Source organism: Rattus norvegicus, chromosome 9, assembly GCF_036323735.1.
Source record: "Rattus norvegicus strain BN/NHsdMcwi chromosome 9, GRCr8, whole genome shotgun sequence".
NCBI lineage: Eukaryota > Metazoa > Chordata > Mammalia > Rodentia > Muridae > Rattus > Rattus norvegicus.
In genome coordinates this window covers 84,104,546-84,126,009 of record NC_086027.1, presented here as the reverse complement: position 1 = coordinate 84,126,009, position 21,464 = coordinate 84,104,546, and the positions used below count along the sequence as shown (strand labels likewise).

Here is a 21,464-nt window from a genome sequence, read left to right as displayed (position 1 = left end):
TAGGAGACTCCGGAAACAAGTTCGCCTGTGGCACCACAGTGATACAGAGCTATGACTCAGAGAAGGGCTGTTTCCAGTGTATTTCAGTAGCTTGCTAATGTGTGAGGCCCTGGTGTTCGCTCTTTAGCACTGTGACAAAGGGAGCTGAAGCGGGTTCGAGACCAGCGAGGCTACGGTGTAATAGAGATTTAAAGGGCGAAGGTGCAGGGTGGAAGATTTAGACGGACAATACTGCGGAGGTCAAAGTCTCCAGTCAGGTTCAGGTCAGATTTCCCGCCCTGAACACGTGATCCAGTTGGTTCCCATCCCTATTTGTGTTCCTTGCTCTTGGCCAATGGGAACCCTGGATAGATCTGGTGGGCGGGGCCACTGCCGTAAAGGACACAACATTTTTGTGCGGCGGCTCCGGGCCTTAGGGTCCCAGCTGCTAGCGAGTGGGAACCGGCAAGCACGGCGTACGTGGCTTGCGTGAGTATGCGTGGTAGCGGCGCGTGCGTAAAGAGAGTGGGCAGTGTAGCAGGTCCACGTGCGTCCCTTCCCGCGACCCCAGCGTCGTAGCTCCATGTCCCAGGACACCCTGGCATCTGCGGCCCTCTCTGAATGGCCAGCCCGACTCTTTGATCCTGCAGTGACCTCAAGTTCAACCAGCAGCCACAGATCGCCATGGTGACTGTGGGCAACTACTGCGAGGCCGAAGGGCCGGCGGGGCCGGCATGGACTCAGAATGGCTTGAGTCCCTGCTTCTTCTACACTCTAGTGCCCTCGACACTCATGACTTTGGGGGTACTGGCCTTGGTGCTGGTTCTTCCCTGCAGGCGTCGGGAGGTGCCTGCTGGCACAGAGGAGCTATCTTGGGCGGCTGGCCCTCGGGTCGCTCCCTATGCGCTGCAGCTGTCTCTGGCGATACTTCAGATGGCACTGCCCCTGGCCAGTCTGGCTGGCCGAGTGGGCACTGCTCGGGGGGTCCGCCTGCCAGGTTACCTACTGCTGGCTTCTGTGCTGGAGAGTCTAGCCAGTGCCTGTGGCTTGTGGCTGCTCGTGGTGGAACGGAGCCAGGCACGGCAGAGTCTGGCAATGGGCGTCTGGATGAAGTTCAGGCATAGCTTGGGTCTTCTGCTCCTCTGGACTGTGACATTTGCAGCCGAGAACTTGGTCCTGGTATCTTGGAACAGCCCACAGTGGTGGTGGTCCAGGGCAGATCTGGGCCAGCAGGTAAGGGGCCTTATGGGGAGGAGACGTACTGATGTTTGACAAGTACCGCGTCTGGACCTACTGGCTCCATGCTTTAGAAGGAAATGAACAAAGTGTCTGGCGGTGGCTGACAGCTGATAGCCAACTGGTGGGGCTACCCAGCACTGGATGGGGGTGTGTCTGTGCTGAGTCACTGTGGGTTTGTTTTTTTTTAAAACCTGTTGCTAGGCTCCTGACAAATTTCTGAGTGTCGTAAGAAGTAATACAATAAGGTTTGGGCCGTGGTTCACACCCGTTCTCTATTTCATTGTAGGTTCAATTTGGCCTATGGGTCCTGCGTTATATGACCTCTGGAGGGCTATTTATCCTGGGGCTCTGGGCCCCTGGACTTCGCCCCCAGTCTTATACCCTACATGTTAATGAAGAAGACCAAGATGGAGGAAGGAACCAGGTATACCAAGTGTGGTGGCACACTCCTTTCACCCCAGAGGCAGGGAGATCTCTGTAAGTTCAAAACCAGCCTGGTGTACAAAGTGAGTTTCAGACAGCCAGGGCTGCTACACAGAGAAAACCTCTGGCAAACAAAACAAAGGAACTAGGTATCCCTAATTTTCTCAGTCAAGAGTGTATCTTTATCCATGTCCTGAGATAGAACCCAGTACCCTGTGAATGTTAAACATGAGCCTAGCACCAAGCTACTTCCCAAACCCCTCTGAACGCTGGGATTTATTTTAATTTTATCCTGTGACATCATTGCTGAGGGAAATGGGTGCAGCAAAGAAATCAAAATAGCCACTCCATAGGTGAAAAGGGAAAAGTTTTTTTCAAACCACCAAAGCTGTCTGTCCACCAAAGCAGAGAGAGGCATGGGGGTGGGGGTCTCCCTGGTAATATATGAACAGGTACCTGGGAGGAAGGGAGCTTGTGAGTAGGGACTGGGAGGAAAGACTTTGATGTGCTATTAGGCATCATAGTCGTGGTAATGGAAGAACCACATGCCCCTTTTGCCAGAGATGAGGAGACTGACCTTACCCCCTTTTGCTAGTAGAGTATCTTTAGTCTCGGAAGGAATGCTGGCTTTTGTCTAAATACCAGACTGTGGGGAAAGAAATTTCTTGAAGCACACGATAATCCCATCTCTTGAGGTGAATCAGTTCTCATCTCAAAGTTCAGTTTGAGATCCAGCGACTTTCCTAACTCTGGGAGGGATCACGTGTGAGCCTTAGACACCTGGGAACTGTGGTCCTCTGTATTATTCCCTGCGGATACCGGGGCAAGTATACTTCTCTATAAGCTCCCCTCCTGTGTGATATCTTCCTAGGGCCGCTCAACAGACCCACGATCCACTTGGAGAGACCTCGGCAGGAAGCTTCGACTGCTGAGTGGCTACTTGTGGCCTCGGGGGAGTCCATCTCTGCAGCTGACTGTGCTCCTATGCATGGGCCTCATGGGGTTGGACCGAGCACTCAATGTGTTGGTCCCCATCTTCTATAGGGACATTGGTGAGGGGGGTGGAAGGGCACGTTTGGCTTAGTGACTGGGTTAGCCCTTACCTAGGGAGGTTACACAAAGATGAGAGGTAGGTGGTCAGAACCTGGGGCAGTTTTGCCTTAAAGAGTCCTGGTTGTTGAAAGTGGCTCCTGATACCTTTAATCCACAGTGAACTTACTGACTTCGAAGGCTCCTTGGAGCTCCCTGGCCTGGACCGTTACCACCTATGTCTTCCTCAAGTTCCTGCAGGGGGGTGGCACTGGCAGTACAGGTATGAGACACTCTGTCTTCACCTTGGTTGGATCAGTCTCTCTCCTGGGAACTCCCTCACTCTCCTGCTTCTGATATTCCTTCCACAGACCTCTCGGGTGCTCAGAACTCTAGCATTTGGGTGTTGGGCTAATTTCCCTCGGCCCCCAAGACCTTCTAAAACTTCCCTGGCTCCCCCAGGTTTTGTGAGCAACCTTCGAACCTTCCTGTGGATCCGGGTGCAGCAGTTCACGTCCCGAGGTGTGGAACTCCGTCTCTTCTCTCATCTGCATGAACTCTCACTGCGCTGGCACCTGGGCCGTCGGACTGGGGAGGTGCTTCGGATTGTGGACCGGGGAACATCCAGTGTCACAGGACTGCTCAGGTGCCAGCCACACCTGGGGGAAGTGTGCATGGGAGGGGGAGCCGCTCAACCCCGCCTGCCTTGCTTTGTTTGGTCTTTTTAGCAAGTTACAGGCAGAAGTATAACCCCAGTAACGACCCCAGTAATGCAGACAGCTCAGTATGGTGGCGCATGCCTATAATCTCAGTACTTGGGAGGTAGAAACAGGAGGATCAGGAGAAGTTCAGGGCTACAGAATGAGTTTTAGCCTCTCTTGGACTCCTTAAGATTCTGCCTCAAGAAACGAAAATGGGGGCTAGAGAGAAGCCTCCACATTTGAAAATGCTTTTGCAGAGGACCCGAAATCAGTTCCCAACACCATTTGTCTCAGGCAGCTCACAGCCACTTGTCACTCTAACTCCAGATCTGACACCGTCTTCTGGCCTTCTGAGGCCTCTCCCACACCTACAAGCATGCACGTAATTAAACGGGAAAGAAATGAAAATATAGACAGACCAAATCTTTTGAGTTCCATTCATTTCTCCAGAGTTTTCCTACCTTGTTTAGTATGTTAAACTATGTATTTTGTTTTAAACTCTGAAGACTCAGAACTAATATGGTACTGTGAACATCTTTTTAAACCAAAAGACTCCATGACATAGGTTCTTTTTTGAAACTGCCTTAACAAAACCTTTTTTGTTTTGCCAAAACAAAATCATAGGGATTAGTTTTCTTTCTTTTTTGTTTTTGGAGAGACAGGGCTTCTCTGTATAAAAAGCCCTGGCTGTCCTAGAACTCACTCTGTAGATCAGGCTGGCCTTGAACTCAGAAAGCTCCCCAGTGGACCACTATAAGCAGCTGAGGTTTTTTTCATCCATGCACTTGTAACTTGTAACTGATAGAGGTTTTGTTGCTGTTTTGGGTTTTTGTTTTTTGGTGCGTGTGTGTTCGTGCCTGTGCATGTGTTTGTGCATGCATGCATGTGTGATGCTAAAGACTGAACCACCTAGGGCCTTGCATATGCTAGGTAAGTCACCAGAGGTAGGATTGCTGGGTCTCCATCCTCAAGCCTTTCTCTCCTTGACTTACCCTTCTAGCTACCTGGTGTTCAACATCATCCCCACCCTGGCCGACATCATCATTGGCATCATCTACTTCAGCATGTTCTTCAATGCCTGGTTTGGCCTCATTGTGTTCCTGTGCATGAGTCTTTACCTCAGTGAGTGCCGCCCTGAGAAGCCAACTCCCTCAACTGTGTAGGGTCTTCCTTGGCCATGAGCCCTGCACCCAGTCAGCCGACCTCCCTTCAGCAGGCTGAGGATTGGTAGGCTAGACTAGGCTCTGTTTACTGCTTGTGTGATAGGGGTTTTACCACCCCACCCCACCCCCATCCCACCCTCCATTAAGGTAAAACAGATGAAAGTCAGGGAAGGGCATGTATGACATGTTACGTCCTCACTGTATGACCAGGCATATGCTCGTCGAAAGCATCTTCTACATGAAACTTCACAGGATACAAAGATATCTTTATTTTTTTCTTTTCTTTTTTTCGGAGCTGGGGACCGAACCCAGGGCCTTGCGCTTCCTAGGCAAGCGCTCTACCACTGAGTTAAATCCCCAACCCCCCAAAGATATCTTTTACACGACTCCTTTCCTTGGTGAATTTACAGTTCTTTCTCCAGGTCTGGGGCTCTGGGTGCTAGCATAGGTTTGGTAAGTATGGCAGAGGGAGTAGCTTGTTGGGGATGATGTCTTGTTCTTTCCACTGCTGTCATCTTCCCCTAGTCCTCACTATTATGGTCACTGAGTGGAGAGCCAAGTTTCGCCGTGATATGAACACACAGGAAAATGCCACCCGGGCACGAGCAGTAGACTCTCTGCTAAACTTTGAGACGGTAACAGTGGCTCTGAGATGGTGGTGGGAAGCAAGGAGAGGTGGAGGAGCATGGCGGGAGCACTGAAATGCTAAGAATCTGGAGGGGATCTTAGAGATTGGGAAAAAGCAGAGGCAGGTGGATCTCTCTGAGTTCAAGCCCTAATCTGGCCAACAGAGCCTGTTTCGGGCCAACCAGGCTACACAGCAAGACCCCATGTCAGAAAACCTTTCTATTAAAAATAAATCTAGAAATTGGGAAGAAGGGATCAGGACTCTGGAGGGAATGATCCCTCAGCTGTGTACTGTGCGATTCCCTCAGGTGAAATACTACAATGCGGAGGGTTATGAGTTAGAACGCTATCGAGAGGCCATCCTCAAGTTTCAGGTGAGAGGACTCGTGGGAGCTGTCCTATGTCATTACCAGGCCTGGGGAGGGTGAGACCCAGGGCTTAAGGTGAGGTGCTAGGACCCGGAGTGGGATTTGGTGGTGGCTAACCCACCCAGGCCATCCATTCCTTCCTCCCCAGGGTTTGGAGTGGAAGTCAACGGCTTCACTGGTTTTACTGAATCAGACCCAGAACATGGTGATTGGATTTGGGCTCCTTGCTGGCTCCTTGCTTTGTGCATACTTCGTCAGCGAGCGACGGCTACAGGTGAGGCAGAATCATGAAGAAAGCGTAGGAGACAGAGGAGAGGGTCGTGTGTGAGCCACTAGGCTCCTGGCATGTAAACGAAGTAACGCTGAGAGCAACCTGCTGGCTTCCTGTGACATATTTGCTTCTCCGGGTCTCTACAGGTTGGGGACTTTGTGCTTTTTGGCACTTATATCACCCAACTGTACATGCCTCTCAACTGGTTCGGCACCTACTACAGGTAACCTGAATCCTGTCCCTTCCCTGCTCAGGGTGCATTGCTAGTCCTCTGTTCCCTGAGGGAGCCCCAGCCACTGTTGCTCTTCTTGCAGAATGATCCAGACTAACTTCATTGACATGGAGAACATGTTTGACTTGTTGAAAGAGGAAACAGAGGTGAGCAGGGGGAGGAGTAAGGTGGTGTAGAGGGAGTTTCTTGTGTCCAGAGAATCCCAGGCCACTGATGGTCGCATATGTTGGCTGTGTTCTCCAGGTGAAGGACGTCCCTGGAGCAGGGCCCCTTCGTTTTCATAAGGGCCGGGTTGAGTTTGAAAATGTGCACTTCAGCTACGCTGATGGGTGAGCGCCCCCTTTTTGCTCGCTTTCTTTTCCCCTCATATATTGGCACATTGCCTTCCTGCCCTTCATCCTGCTCTGAACCCCAGCTTTGCAACCTACCACTGTGTGGTGGGGAACGGGGAGCCCAGACAGGAGAGGGTAAGGACCATTTAGTGGTCTGGGGATGGAAATCCATCTACTACTGGGTGATCCAGTAGATCCACTACTAAATCCACCACCTTTGCTGGCAGGCGGGAGACCTTACAAGATGTGTCCTTCACTGTGATGCCTGGACAGACGGTGGCTCTGGTAAGAGGAGTCCTAGCTACTTGGCCCACATTCCTTGAGTTTCTCTTCCTCTCATTTGTTGCCTATGATGGCTCATCATGATCCGGGGTATCCACACCTGGTTGTGACAGGCAACAAGACTGAACAGAGCAGCTCTCCTGGATTTTGGTGGCCTCTTAAAGGGGAGCCTTAAAAGCCACAGGAAAGTCCTGAGAATTTTCTTCCCATGTTTCCAATGTAACAGGTAGGCCCATCTGGGGCAGGAAAGAGCACAATTTTACGCCTGCTGTTTCGCTTCTATGACATCAGCTCTGGCTGCATCCGAATAGATGGACAGGACATTTCACAGGTAAGCTTGCTGCAGAGAAGACTGTAATTTAGGGATCTGTGGAAGAACAGCAAGGAGTGGGCATCCCTGAGATACCAGCCTTGCAAGAAACTAGGGCCTTGCCTGGTCTGAAGGTGTGCGTCTGTAATCTCAGGACGGAGGATAGCAAGGTGAAGGCCTGCCAGAGCTAAGGAGTTCAAGGGCAACCAGAGTAACAGCCAGACTCAATCTTTAAATAATGGGGGAAGGGAGAGGCTGAAGCTATAGCTTAGCGACCTAGACAAAGCCTTACTCCCCAGCACCTCCAAATGGTTAAAAACCCGGGACTTTAGTACCATGTGACCACCAGTTACCCGGGAAAGTAATCAGGTACATATGTGAGGTATGCTTTCCTGTGAAGCAGGCAGAAGCCATGTTCTCTGTTCATGAATGGGGAGGACTTGGAGTGATTATGTGATTTGCCCACCCCGCTGAGGTTTGTGGCAGCCATGGTTTGAATCTTACCCTTGGCTGCTTATCCCTGGTGCTTCCTGGAAGCCTGGAGGGATCTTGCAGGACAGGGCATTTTTGGTGTTTTGCTCTCAGGTAACCCAGATCTCTCTCCGGTCTCACATTGGAGTTGTGCCCCAGGACACTGTCCTCTTCAACGACACCATTGCCAACAATATCCGCTATGGCCGTGTTACAGCTGGGGACAGTGAGATACAGGCTGCTGCTCAGGCTGCGGGCATCCATGATGCCATCTTGTCTTTCCCTGAAGGTGAGGTCTTCCTCCCTACCCAGTGATACCCTATGAATATCTCAAATTCAGTTCCACCCCTCCCTTACCTACCTGGCCACAAAAAAGTTTGTTTACATGTGATATGAGAGAGGTACTTAACATCCACAGGGTATGAGACACAGGTTGGGGAGCGGGGTCTGAAGCTGAGTGGTGGCGAGAAGCAGCGAGTGGCCATTGCCCGCACCATCCTTAAGGCTCCTGACATCATTCTGCTGGATGAGGTGAGGCCCCAGAGCTTGCCAGTTATTCTCCCACCTCTGCCTACTTCCTGAGCAGTTCCCTACCTTAAAACATCCTTCACCAAAACCCTACATAAGTCATGAACCCAAAGTATCCTTGAGGTGTCCAGTAGCATCCTGCCTTCCTTGGAACCTCTGGATAGCAAGAGCATTTCACCCCAGCTCTTTCTGTAGGCAACATCAGCACTGGATACATCTAATGAGAGAGCCATCCAGGCCTCTCTGGCCAAAGTCTGCACCAACCGCACCACCATCGTAGTAGCACACAGGTACAGGACTATAGGGCTGACATGGCTGGCAGTGTAGACCGCTTTGGATGCAGGTAGTAAGTAACTGGTGTCTGACCTCACAGGCTCTCAACTGTGGTCAATGCTGACCAGATTCTTGTCATCAAGGATGGCTGCATCATAGAGAGAGGAAGGTGAGCCACAAAGGATCTGAACAGGGTGGAGGCTCCCGAGGGTGTCCCCTTGTTCACCCCCCTCTGTCCTCTTTGAGATTGGGTTGCAACCGATGAGAGGGACTTACCCTTTATCATCCCAGGCACGAAGCCCTGCTATCCCGAGGTGGCGTGTATGCTGAGATGTGGCAGCTGCAGCAGCAAGGACAAGAAACTGTCCCTGAAGACTCTTAACCTCAGGACATGGCGTAGTAATAAAAGGGATGACCTCTTTCCTTCTAAAGGCTAACTCAGGAGAAAAAGATGTCCCCTCTCCTTGGCTTCAGTTCATTCTGGTATAGGAGTTTGGTGCTAGCTATTGTAATGGGACTGTGCAGAAAGCACCAAAGGAAATAAATGGCCTGTGTAAGGATGGCTGTGGTTTGGTTGTGTAGGGTACTGCAAGGAGCTGAATGAACATTCCAGACAAGACTGCTTAGTTCGGGTTGGAGAGGAGAAAGAAACACAGCACTCAGACATCTTACTAATCACCAGTCTTTACTCTTCCCAGCCCTCTCCCTGTCTGCTACATGTGGCAGCCCCGGGGAAAAGTGGGGTAATACGATGTAAGAGGCTGTGGGGATTGAGTCTGGTTAGCACCTACCAAGGCCCCAACCAGAGAGCGCTTCTCAGCCACCCTCTTCTGCACAAGCTTCCTTCCTCTCCAGGCTCCATGGAACATCCTCCACGTTACTCCTGCTTGTCTCTGTGATCCAGGCTTCTCTGTGCTTCCTTTCCCTGTGTACCCTGGAGATGTGAGGGCCACAGTCCTTGGGTGAGCCTCCCTCCCCAAGCCCAGACCCTAGCACAGGCTGCAGTTGGACGGCTTCAAGCTACGGCTCTGCGCCTGGAGCAAGGAGAGGAGAAGGCGGAGACAGGGATGACGTCAGAGACAGGAGAGGGCAGGCTTCATTCCAGGGTTCAGCATGGGCTGCAGTCACTGGGAGGAAGCGAAGGGATGACCCCACGGCAGTACTGTCCACAGCTGGGCAGGACCAATCCTGGCTTCTCACCCTCCAACAGGACCCAGTTCCCCAGGCCTCATACCTGCTGCTGTTGGTACTCTGCCTCACTGGCTGACAGCGCCTGTGCTAACGCCAGGTCTTCTTCCTCTTGAGAACTGGAATGGAAGAACTTAAGTCGGTGACAGTAATTTCGAAAAATCTGAGGATATGATCTGTTTGGTATCATGGTGCTGAGTACTTTTGAATGTGACCTCCATCTTTATTTTCTATAACCAGCATGGTATTTACCAGCATTCTGCCATTCGTATGGCCTTTGAAGATACACAGTTCATCTGATTTTGAAATCAGGTTTTTAGTGATTGTAGTGGGTTGACATGATCCCACCTCTATCCTTCCACACAGATCTTGTCCTCATTCAGAGTAGCTACCTTGGGATCTGGGGTTTAGCCTCCGCAAGGGATAGTTCCAGGGCACGCTGCAGGGCCTCGTCCTCACTCTGCAAAGCGAGAGAGAAAGACCAGTTTCCCCGGATTTTACTCTGTGTGGATTTACTTCTGTCTCTCCAACCTTACCCCAACTCACCAAGCCATTCTGCAAAGCAATAACTGGAGAGGTTGTCCTGGGTGGAAGCTGGGGTGTGGCTCTACGGAAGACATTAAACAGGCTGCGGTCAGAGATGTGAAGCGGTTAAAATGGGGAGAGGAGAAATGCATAGACCTACCTGCTGGGGGAGGATGACGAAGGCAAGGTCCGACTTGGACTGGGGACAGTGCTTGTAGAAGCCAGACCTTGTGCTCTGGAGATAGCAGCAAGCCTGAAGGGAAGAAAAACCATTCTGACAAACCTCCCAGGATGTCAAGAGGGTAGTCTGTAATTTCAGCTACCTGGAAGGTTCAGACAGGAAAACTGAAAATCTCCAAGGAATAAAAGGAGCCTGAAATAATGTATGCTGTAATTTCAGCACTGGAGGGGCTGAGGCAGGAGGACTGCCACAAATTTGAAGCCAGCCTGGGCTAAATAGTGAAACCTCTCCAAACAAAAAAGGGCCAAGGCAGTAGCTCAGTGGTAGAGTTGCTTGCCTAGCTTCAATCCACAGCACCGCAACCAAAAGGGGGTAAGAAGCATAAAGACTCCCTCCGTCAAAGCAGACTTGGCTGAAGCAAAGCAAGTAGGGTCCTTGGTGGTAGTTACCCTGCCCGGCTGGTCGGATGACCTTCACCAGAGCAATCATGGTCCAGTGGGTGACGGTGCTTGATGCAGAAATTTCGGCCACAGCGGTCACAAGTCAGTTTCATCATCTCTCGCTGCCGGCAGCCAGATCGTTCACACTTATTGGTGAAGATCTGAGATGAAACAAGGTTTGTTATTTATGAAACTCTTATCTCCGCCTCTAGCCCCACGGAACTAGCCTTTTAAGTTTGCAGACATTAGTATATCAAGCTGGGTTGTCTCACTAACCCCTCCATTATTTATTTACCTTGCGTTTTTGCTGTGCCGGATCAGAGCGACAGTCTCTGTCAATATGCTCTCCTACGGCCCGGTCAGGAGGCTCCCCTCTGGCTACCGGCACAGGCACATTACAGAGCGGGCACACAGGTACCTGGATATCCTATAGTCAAGGGTCAGGAGTCAGTCTGAGTGCTCTTAAAGAACCTGGATATACCACTCACAGAAACAAATAAAAAAGTTTCCCAGTACCGTGCTTAGAAACACAGTAACTAAGAGGGGAAAACGTAACATAGACAGATTCCTGAAAGCATCTGCACCAGCTCTCTTCTCCATACAACCACCCCCAGCCACCCCTTACGATCGCCCCCTCACCTTTTGGTAAGCTGATCCACAGTGATGATGGGCGTAGGCCACATGGTCTGCGCAGAAGATGCCGGAGCAGGCATCGCATTTGAGTGGCAAAAAATCTACAGAGAATGGGTCGGATTGCATGTTCAAAGGGAATCTAGATGTCCTTTCCTCTAGCTTAAAGCTGCTACTCCAGTAGGAAGACCTCCGCCCTATTTGCAATACACTGCACCTCTTCCACCGTACTCGATCAATTTGGTCACGCCCTCAACTTCGAGCCCCGCCCTCCTGGCCTTTCCAGCTCCAGTGCCCACCCTCCCCGGTCTACCTGCAGTCCCCGGCCCCAGCCGTCCGGCCCCGCCTCCCGCGTGCTCCGCCCCTCACCCAAGCGCTGACAGCTCGGCTCGGAACAGTGAGCCCCGAGGTCCGGAAACTCCATCGCCTGGACGTGCCGGGCCTGCTGCTGGGAAGAAACGGGAGCTGAGCGTGCCAAGGACTCCTGTTCTGGGCCGGGTCCGCAACACAGCAACTCCGGGGGCTCCCGCCCCGCCCCTTCCTCTCCCCCGCCCAGCACAGGTTACCGAAGCCTGGGTGCCTGCCGGCTCGCGGCCCCTACTCCTCCTTCGGAGGGCGCGCGCGCACTGACGTCATCACGTTGGGCGGGTCCATCGCGGGCAACAGTAGATTGCAGGCGGAGAGTCCCAGAAGAGTTGAGCCACGCCCGGAAGCCGGTGTAAAGCTTAGAAGAGTATTTTTTAGAACCAACCAGTGAAGGCAAAGATGGACGTAATCGGTAGACAAGGGTGGTTTGGAAGCAGTTCGGTCTTTGGCCTGCTTCTCACTTCGTTACGTTTCTCTAGCCGTTTCTCAAGACCAAGACTGCCTCTTTTCTGTAAGAATTGAGTTACTGTGTTTCTCCGTGGTGCAGATTCCTCTCCAGGTTTTAGCGTTGATGTTCACTTATGACTTCTCTGGACTTGCTCTGTCATCTCCTTCCCTCCATTCCAGTTTACACATCAGCTCATTGAAATCAGCTGTTCACCAACCTGGCATAGTGTCTCACACCTTTACTCCCAACACTTGGGAAGCAGATGCAGGTAGATCTTTGTGAGTTTGATGCCAGCATGGCCTACATAGTGAATTTTAGGATAGCCAAGTCTACATAGAGACATCCAGTCTCAGGGGGGAAAAGGAAAGAGAGAAATAATTACCTGTCTCCCAGTTCCTTCACACATACTAGAGAAGAACTGCCAGTTGACTCCCCAGGAAAAAGCATCTGCTACACAAAGGGTGAAAAGGGACATTCATAGTGAAAGGAGAGAAAAAGAAAAACAACCCAGAAGAACTGCACACCCTTCCCCCCATGATTATAATTAAAATATATTGAAGAGTCAGGAACTGGGTTTACCTGTTTCATATTGGGTCCCAGCACTTAATACCTAGAGTATGGCAGTCTAAGATGTGAAACAAAGCTAGTTTAAACAGATTCCTGGGTCCTAGGACTTCTGATTCAGTGGGAAGCTCCTAAAGGAATGTTGACACCTTCCTTTTATGTTTCAACTTGAAAAACATTAGCCTAACACATTCTCAGTGTTTCTAGATTTTTTTTTTGAATGAAGTGTGGCAGTCATTAAAGGTGTATACCTTTAGGAACTACAGACTGAGACTTCCTGAGTCAGAACATTTTGCTTCTTACATGGCTTCTCCTATTTGAAATTGGTGGTCACTCTATCTTCCTGTAGGTCTAGATGTGGAAACAAGTAAACAGGTGAAGTAAAGAAACAGTTTCTGCCTCTCAGCCTCTTCCTTTGGCTTTCACTGTGTCTTCTTCTTGGACCTTCACAACTCTTAAGACGAGTAGAAATTAAAGTCATCTTTCCTGGCTACCTCAGGCAGAAGCCCTACTCTCAGCTCTTAACTGTACCCAACCACCTTGACGTGGGTCATCTGCCGACTTACATGCCTGCCACACTCATATGGGTGTTGACTGTGTTATATCCGCAAACTCTGGGTTTGACTGAGAGGCCTTGTCTCAATGAATAAAGAGGAAGAGCAGTCAATGACATTGATTCCCAACATGAGCCACAAGCCTCCACGTGACCACAAATACATGTCCACACCCACCCACAGGTGTGACCACACACATAATTATGTGCGCACACATAGGAAACTGGGAAAAGAAAAAAAAAGTCAAACCAATTTCAATGTGATTGAATTTAGTATTAATTTCACGTAAATAGTATATCTTATTGGCAGAAATTATTTTTCTCTGACCCTCTATTAAATCCTCAGCCTTCCAATAAAAAGTTAAAAACTGAAGCCAGGTTGAAGTGGAAATAACTGGTTTCTCTGAAGACTCAGTTGTGTCATGTGAGACACTGGAAACTGTCTTAAGAGAGGATGTTTTGCTGAGAACAGACACATAGTATTTTTCTGGGAGCTGCCTGGAAAAAGGGAATGTGACGTTTTGCTGAAGTGGATACTCGAGAGGACTCATGGGTGTTTGGAAAGGGTATAAGCATAACCCAACAGACAGTGGATGACGCTATTGCATTGGTTGGCCTTGCCACTCTCCGCTGGTCTTCACTGACAATACTGTGGCTTTGGTTCTTCTTGCCTTCTTTGCTGATCATTGCTTATGTGACTTCAAGACTTCGAAGAAATTCACCAAATAACTTCTTGTGATATTCTGGCTTGCCACTTCTGTGGACTCAGGCCAATTTGCAGAGCCTTGGGGTTTCTTCTGTATTGAACTGCTGTTGCTGGTTCGTGAATGGTGCTTGTGAGTGGATCGAGCTACCTCTGCTGATTCATGTGAACTGAACTGCTGATATCCTGACAATGAAGATTGGAATCGCCCCAAAAGGCCCGCATTCCCCTTTGCCCTGTGAACCTTTCCTTTCTACTATCTCTTGTGGGTGGTAGGCTAGAAGAGAGGTTAAAGTGTTTAAGACCCCTTATTATAATAGGTTTTGAAAAATCTAAGCCTACAGCAAGTGATGGTGACACAAGCCTTTAATCCAAGCACTCAGAAAGCATAGGCAGTTGTATCGATGAATTCAAGGCCAGCCTGGTTTAGAGAGCAATCCAGAACAGCCTGGGCAACCCAGAGAAACCCTGTCTCAAAACGAAGTCAAAGTAAAAAAGTTTGCATGGCTTAAAGTCCCAAGTACCACAGGTCCTGGTGGCACAGGTGTGTAGTCTCAGCTGCTTGGAAAGGCTGAAGCATGGGAATAACAAGTTCAAGGATAGCTAGGGTTTCTCAGGGAGGCCTTGCCTCAAAAAGTCAAAGGAGGTTGCCAATATGGACAAGGAATGCTTGCCTGGTGTGTATAAAACTCTAGTTTCGGTCCTCAGAACTACAAAAAGAACATTATATATCTTGCAGTCTGACAGGTGACATATCTGTGTTTAAATCCTCAGACTTCAATTGACTTTAGCTAATAGGGTAAAAAATTGATAACATGAGCCAGTGATGGCTCAGCTGGTAAGGATACTTGCTGCCAAGCCTTCAGGACCCACATACTGGTGGGAGAGAACGACTCTTAAAGTTCTGTTTAGACGTCCAAATGTGTGTTGTGGCATGTGTGCATACACAACTCTCTCTCTCTCTCTCTCTCTCTCTCTCTCTCTCTCTCTCTCTCTCTCTCTCTCTCTCTCTCTCAAAATTTAATGAAAAAAAAAAGCCAGTAGGTGATGGCACACACCTTTAATCCCAGCACTCAGGAGACAGAGACAGGCAGATCTTTGAGTTTGAAGTCAGCCTTGACTACAGAGTGAGTTCCAGGACAGCCAGGGCTACACAGAAAAACCCTCCAAAAAACAAACAAAAAACCAAAACAAACAAAAAGACATAAAGTAAGATGTAGTGGCATACATGGTGGGTCCCAGCACTGTGGGTCCCAGCACTCTGGACAGAGGCAGAGGGAGACAGATCTCTGTGAGTTCCAGACCAGCCTGGTCTACAAAAACAAGTTCCAGAATAGCCAAGGCTGTTACACGGAAAAACCCTGTCTGGAAGAAACGACAACAAACGTCAAAGGCATAGTAGATAGGAAACAATTTAAGCTGCTACAACATACTCCCACAGTAGCATAAAGAAGAAAGAAGTTTAATTTCTTGCTTGTACTGTAATCCTGAACTGGTGTGACCTTCAGCGGTCCTAGTTCCTTCTCATTTAGATGTTGCTCCACCATCTCTGAGGTGTATACCTAAATCCATCTATTTCCAATTAAGTTCTTATTTCAGGCAACAGAATACAGAAAAAGAAAAGGAGGGCCTACCTCTGCTATTTGAGGACCTGACCCCGAGTCAGCTTGTATCATCTCTGAATACTTTTATTGACTGACACTTAGTCTCCTGGTCATTCCAGGCTCCAGGGGAGCTGGAAAATGTAGGTGGCCATGTGCCCAGATAAAATTTCAGGAAGAATAGACATCCGTAAAACAATCAGTATTAAACAGAGGTAAGGAAAGGATGGCTTTTATGGGATTGAGAACATGCTAAGCTTGAAGGAAAGAAACAAATGTTAGGTTGTGTAAAGCTCTTGTCTTGACCCATGGATTTTGATCTGGAGAACAACCGGATTTAGTGTTGCTTTGTTGGGTCCTGTTGTGAACTGGCTCTGTTGGTTGTCTGTCCAATATCTACGCCCCATCTCTCTTCTTAAAGACAAAACCTTAATTAGTGATCGTATGCCGAGTAGTTGTGCCTTACTGGTGAGTGTCTTTGCAGTTCCAGATTGATTTCTCTCCCTCTCTCTCCTTCCTGTCAGCTTTGGGGATTGAACTAAGAATTTACAGGGTGAGAGCTGTGCCATCAAATCACATCTCCAGCCCCGTTTTATTTATTTGGTTGCTTGTTTGGTTGGTTTTATTTGGTTGCTTGCTTTGCTTTGTTTCTCTCTGTAGCCATGGATGTCTTGAAACTCAATTTGTAGCCCAGGTTGGTCTCAAACTCAGAGATCCACCTGCCTCTGGCTCCCAAGTGCTGGGATTAAAGGTGTGTACCACCACTGCCCAGTCCTTTCTATTTTGAGACAGAGCCTCTTGTCTAGTTTGCCCAGACTGATCTCAACTTTGTGATCACAACCCCACCCCCACCCCACACCTCAGCCTGGTGAGTGGCTGGAATTGTAGACACTGACCAACTGTAGCCGGTCTTTTACAGTAAATGGTTTTAAATGTTGCTGGTTTGTGGTAGGCACAAACCTTTAATCCCCGCACGTGGATATTTGTGAATTCCAGGGTAGTCTGATCCACAGAGTGAGTTCTGGGCCAACAAAGCTTACATAGTGAGACCCAGTTTCACATCTTACCCTTTACCTTATTAATAAAAACCACATTTGCCAGGTGGTAATGGCACAAGCCTTTAATCCCAGCACTTGGGAGGTAATGGCAGGCAGATCTCTGTGAGAGTGAGACTAACCTGGTGTGCGGAGCTGGTTACAGGACAACCAGGGCTACGTAGAGAAATCCAGTCTCAAAAAAAAATTAGATAAATAAATAATAAAACATTAAAAAATTAGAACCATGTTTTTCCAAGTGTGGTGACTGTCAGGGTTTCTATTCCATCATGACCTAGAATCAAATTGGGGAGGAAAAGGTTTATTCAGCTTACATTTCCACATTGCTGTTTCATTACCAAAGGAAGTCAGGACTGGAACTCAAGCAGGGCAGGAAGCAGGAGCTGATGCAGAGGCCATGGAGGGACGTTTCTTACTGGCTTGTTCCCCCTGGCTTGCTCAGCTTACTCTCTTATAGAACCCAAGACTATTAAAACCTGCATTTTAAAATCCAATATACATGTGTTCTCAGCCAGAGATACACACTGAGCACAAAATTAAGACGACTTTATGTTTTGATATGCTTGTTTACTTCATGGCTCTTTTTTACATTTGATATTCTAGTCCATTCTATTTGCTTTTTTGTTTGACCTTTTTTTTTTCTTTTTTTCGGAGCTGGGGACCGAACCCAGGGCCTTGCACTCGCTAGGCAAGCGCTCTGCCACTGAGCTAAATCCCCAACCCCCTCTATTTGCTTTTTTAAAAAAGATTTATTTATTTATTTATTTATTTATTTATTTATTTATTTATTTATTTATTATGAGTACACTGTAGCTGTCTTCAGATATAACAGAAGAGGGCATCAGATCTCATTACAGATGGTAGTGAGCTACCATGTGGTTGCTGGGATTTGAACTTAGGACCTCTGGAAGAGTAGCCAGTGCTCTTAACTGCTGAGCCATCTCTTCAGCCCTCTATTTGCTTTTTAAAAGATGATGGTTGCACCATAATATGGATCCTTCATCCCACTGTGATGGTTAATTTTAGGTCAACTTGACACAAGCTAGAGTTATAGGACAGGAAGACTTCAGTTGAGAAAATGCCTTTATAAGATCTGGGTTGATAGGGCAGGGCCCAGCCCATTGTAAACCACACCATTCCTGGGCCAGTGGTCCTCACTCCTATCAGAAAGCAGAGTGAGCCATGATGAGCAAACCAGTAAGCAAGCGCCATACTGTGGCCTCTGTCTGCATCAGTTCTTGCCTCCAGGTTCCTGCCCACTTGAGTTCTTGCCTTCACCACTTCAGACTAGACGGAACTGTGAGTGAAATCATCCCTTTCCCCTACCAGTTGCTTTTGGTTATGGTGTTTCATCACAGTAGGGATAACCCTAAAACACCCACCATCCCATTAATAGTTTGCAATCTAAAACTGGGGGTGGGGCGTAACTTCTGTAAGCCAATTAAACTACCCCATTCCCCTTGAGCATCACGTGTGTGAAAAAATTAAGCTTTTAAAAAGATAAACAAGTTAACCACTTTCTTTTTTAAAACGATACCACTAGTAACTCTTCTAGTAAACCCCTTTACTTTTACCTATCCCTCTTAGAAAGTGTAAATTCTGTTATAGTGTACTCGACTGACAACCCCCTACTGATAAAAGCAGTTTACTCTGCACGAATTGATAAGGCTGCTCCTATGTAGTCCTGAAGAGGCGATAATTCCAAACACATTCTGGGGCTTTCGTTTGTTTTGAATATTAATCAATTTACTAACCTAGTAACTTCAAGACTTATTTCCAGAAGAGGTTGAGAATTTTTGTATCCCTTATTAATGATTCAAATGTTAAAATATGGATGTGTCTTTTTTTTTCAGATAGGGTCTTAATGTTGTCCAGCTGCCTTTAAGCTCCCTCTGTGTAGCCAACAAATGACTTTGAACTCCTGAGCTGCCTCTACCTCCCCAGTGTGGGGATTGCAGGGTGAGACACCACACCCAAGCCCAGCTTTAGGCAATAGAGAGGAGTTATAGAGCTATAACCTGGTTAGTTTTGCTAGAGACTATCTCACTGTAGCTCTGGCAAGTCTGGAACTTACCATGTAGGCCTGCTTAAGACCTGGTCTTGAACTCACAGAGTTCTACCCTCCTTAGTCCCTGCAGTGGTGGAGTTCAAGGAGAGCACCACCATGCCCAGTTCATTTGTGTTTGTTTGGAAGATCTGTGCTATGAAGCCCAGACTAGCCTTAGATTTGTGGCAAACCCTCTGCCTCAAGTGCTAGGATTACAGGCTTGGGTTACCATACCCACTCTTACTATGCATTTAGATGAAAAATTGTTTCTGCTTTGAAGTTATTTGAGACAGCCAGGACTCAACCTCTTAAACAAACCAACCAACAAACAGTGAGTGAACAACCAATTCCCTGAAGATGACAGAGAAGGTAGGCAGGAAAAGCCAACTGGCAAAGGTGACTAACCCTGGACAGTAATCTGCACTCTTGCTACAGAAGTGAATAAGTATCCTTGTTAGTGAGACTGTGTGTTTTGCAACCCCAAACTCTCTTTTAGATAACACCTATTATGGTAGTATATCTTAATAAAAATGAGCATTTGTCAAGTCAGAATTCTACTGGCTTACTGTCCACATCCTGGTGGTTTTGGTGGTTAACAAACTGTAGAACGGTTGCTAAGCTCTGAATGTGAACACCCAACATCTGGGAAGGCTCCCCATATAATGTACTATATTAACAGTCCATTGACTAGGGCTAAGAATATCAGTTGGCAATAGAATGTTTACCAAACGTAAGTCAGATCTTGGGTTTGAGCCCCACCAACACAGGTATATACATAGTATGTATGCATATTCTGTTTACTGAATTACTTTCCTTTGTTTGTAAATGATATATTTATTCGCTCATTACTTTATTTAGGATTGAAACCTAGACCTTGGGCATGCTAAGCATACCCTCTACCACTGAGCTTTATCCCTAACCACTTAATTTTGTTTATTTGCTTTCTTTTCTCAAGACAAGGCTTCTCTGTGTAGGCCTGACTGTCCTGGAACTCACTCTGTAGACCAGGCTGGCCTCCACCTCAAGAGATACAACTGCATATGCTCTCTGAATGCTGAATTAAAGGTGTGTGCCATCACTGCCTGACCTTTGCCACTTAATTTAACAAGTGAACTTAAACTTATTATTTCCAACCAAAACTATAATCAGATGTTTTCAGGAGCTATAGTTTTTGTTTTTTCATACTATGCTCATCAGTGGTTTCAGAATTGTAGGCTTCAGTTAGAGGAACATTGGTGGGGGACAGACAAAACAAAGAAGAACACTATATCGTTCCTCATTCCCACTCTACGAATGACTAAAGAGTTTGAGAACTCAGAGGGGAGGGGAGAGAGGGGGGAAGAGGAGAGAGAGAGGAAAGAGGAGAGAGGGAAGGGGGATTTTGAGATAGCAAAATTGAGAGAGTGAAATATATATAATACATATAGAAATATATAGTGAAATGTAATATACATACATACATATATACATACACACACATATATATACACACACACACACATATATATAGACACACACATTATATATATGTGTGTGTGTGTATATATATATATATATATATATATATATATATATATATATATATAGAGAGAGAGAGAGAGAGAGAGAGATATTTAGGGGGTTCTCTCTTGAGCATGAATCTGAACTGTTTGATGGCTTTTGTTTGACACTTACAGGGTTGGACATGGAAAGAAGTCTTACATGCTAAGCAAGCACTTTGCCACTGAGGTACACTTTAAGCCCCCACCTAGAATATTGTAAATTTTTGTTTGTTTTTGAGGCAAGGTTTCTCTGTGTAATCCTGGCTGTCCAGGAACTCACTCTGTAGACCAGGCTGACCTCAAACTCAGAGATCCACCTGCATCCACATCCCAAGTACGGGGATTAAAGGCGTAGGCCACCCCTGATGGATATTTTAATGCCAGCATGAATTTACCTCAGTAAGAGAGGCTGGCACTCCCAGCATCTTCTGAGATGACTGTTTTCCCCACTGGCTCGCCACGGTCCACGAGCTAGCATTACTCATTACCACTGCTGCGACTACATCCCTTAGTAAAGGCCCGACAAACCAGTCTCAGTTCTCCCCCATGTGTAGCTCAGATGTACTTTCCTTGGGTCCCAAATGAAGGTGAGTGCTGAAGGAAACCTAATAACGATTTGCAGCTTACATGGCTGTTTCAGGAGATATCAGTTATCAGTTGAGCAGTGCTAAGTCATGTCCTTTATAGATCAACAAAGCATACCTGAACCTGCTAAACGGCTTCGTCCAGCAGCTGTGTTAGCCATATTAATGAGTCATAGCCTCACAGAATAGCAGACATTAGCACCACTAAAAGTTAGCAAGTGCAGTCCTGGCCAGATCGCTCTCATTGCTGAGACTAAAAGGGATTAAGTTACTTGCTTAAAGAGATAAAATCTGAACCCGGATTTTATTTTTATTTTTATTTTTATTTTCAAGACAGGGTTTCTCTGTTTAGCTCTGGCTGTCCTGGAACTTGCTGTGTAGATTAGGCTGGCCTTGAATTCAGAGGTTGAATTGCCTCTGCCTCCTGAGTGCTGGGACTAAAGGCATGTGCCACCACACCAGGCTGAACCCAGATGCTTTAGATTGTCTTTGGTTCTGTATCCTTTTGTTCTGCTTTTGTTTTATTTTTGAGACAAGGTCTTACTACGTAACCTGTCTGTCCTGGAACTGGCTACATAGACTAGCTGGCCTCTAACAAGTCATTCATCTGCTTCTGCCTCCCAAATGCTGGGATTGAAAGCATGTACCACCAAACTCGGCACCTCTTCTGTATATTATACAACATCACCTCCCATAAATCTACCCTATAGTGTCCTTAACAACTGAAAATGGAGTCGTTTGTTGAAGCAGGATCTTACTATATATCCCAAGATGATCTGAACCTCGTAATCCTCCTGCTTTGACATTCTG

At 47.6% G+C, this 21,464-nt stretch overlaps 2 protein-coding genes across 9 annotated transcripts; one reads left to right on the top strand and one right to left on the bottom strand.

The window, feature by feature from the left end:
* The first annotated feature begins 70 nt into the window (after window positions 1-70).
* On the top strand, window positions 71-8,788 carry Abcb6 (ATP binding cassette subfamily B member 6). Of its 3 annotated transcripts, NM_080582.1 has the most exon segments (19): window positions 510-1,212; window positions 1,505-1,642; window positions 2,513-2,693; window positions 2,852-2,953; window positions 3,133-3,316; window positions 4,372-4,493; window positions 5,060-5,169; window positions 5,470-5,535; window positions 5,678-5,803; window positions 5,947-6,023; window positions 6,115-6,178; window positions 6,276-6,361; window positions 6,592-6,649; window positions 6,873-6,977; window positions 7,542-7,716; window positions 7,846-7,958; window positions 8,151-8,245; window positions 8,329-8,397; window positions 8,520-8,788. In NM_080582.1, coding segments are annotated over 19 exon segments (2,511 nt in total). In that variant the 5' UTR covers window positions 510-663; the 3' UTR covers window positions 8,611-8,788.
* A 106-nt stretch (window positions 8,789-8,894) lies between these two features.
* Zfand2b (zinc finger AN1-type containing 2B) lies at window positions 8,895-11,840 on the bottom strand. 6 transcript variants are annotated; one of them, XM_039083879.2, is made up of 10 exons: window positions 11,759-11,840; window positions 11,562-11,637; window positions 11,202-11,296; window positions 10,858-10,989; window positions 10,572-10,723; window positions 10,102-10,194; window positions 9,963-10,023; window positions 9,809-9,876; window positions 9,463-9,535; window positions 8,895-9,262 (listed from the first exon to the last, which is right to left on the bottom strand). In XM_039083879.2, the coding sequence occupies exons 2-10, from the start codon at window positions 11,614-11,616 to the stop codon at window positions 9,218-9,220; spliced, it is 774 nt and encodes a 257-aa protein (XP_038939807.1). In that variant the 5' UTR covers window positions 11,617-11,637; window positions 11,759-11,840; the 3' UTR covers window positions 8,895-9,217. The 6 variants fall into 6 exon arrangements, with proteins under 6 accessions (XP_038939807.1, XP_006245307.1, XP_063123466.1 ...); XM_006245245.5 differs by having other exon boundaries at window positions 8,895-9,162; XM_063267396.1 differs by having other exon boundaries at window positions 11,562-11,640; window positions 11,759-11,818.
* Between the last annotated feature and the right edge of the window lie 9,624 nt (window positions 11,841-21,464).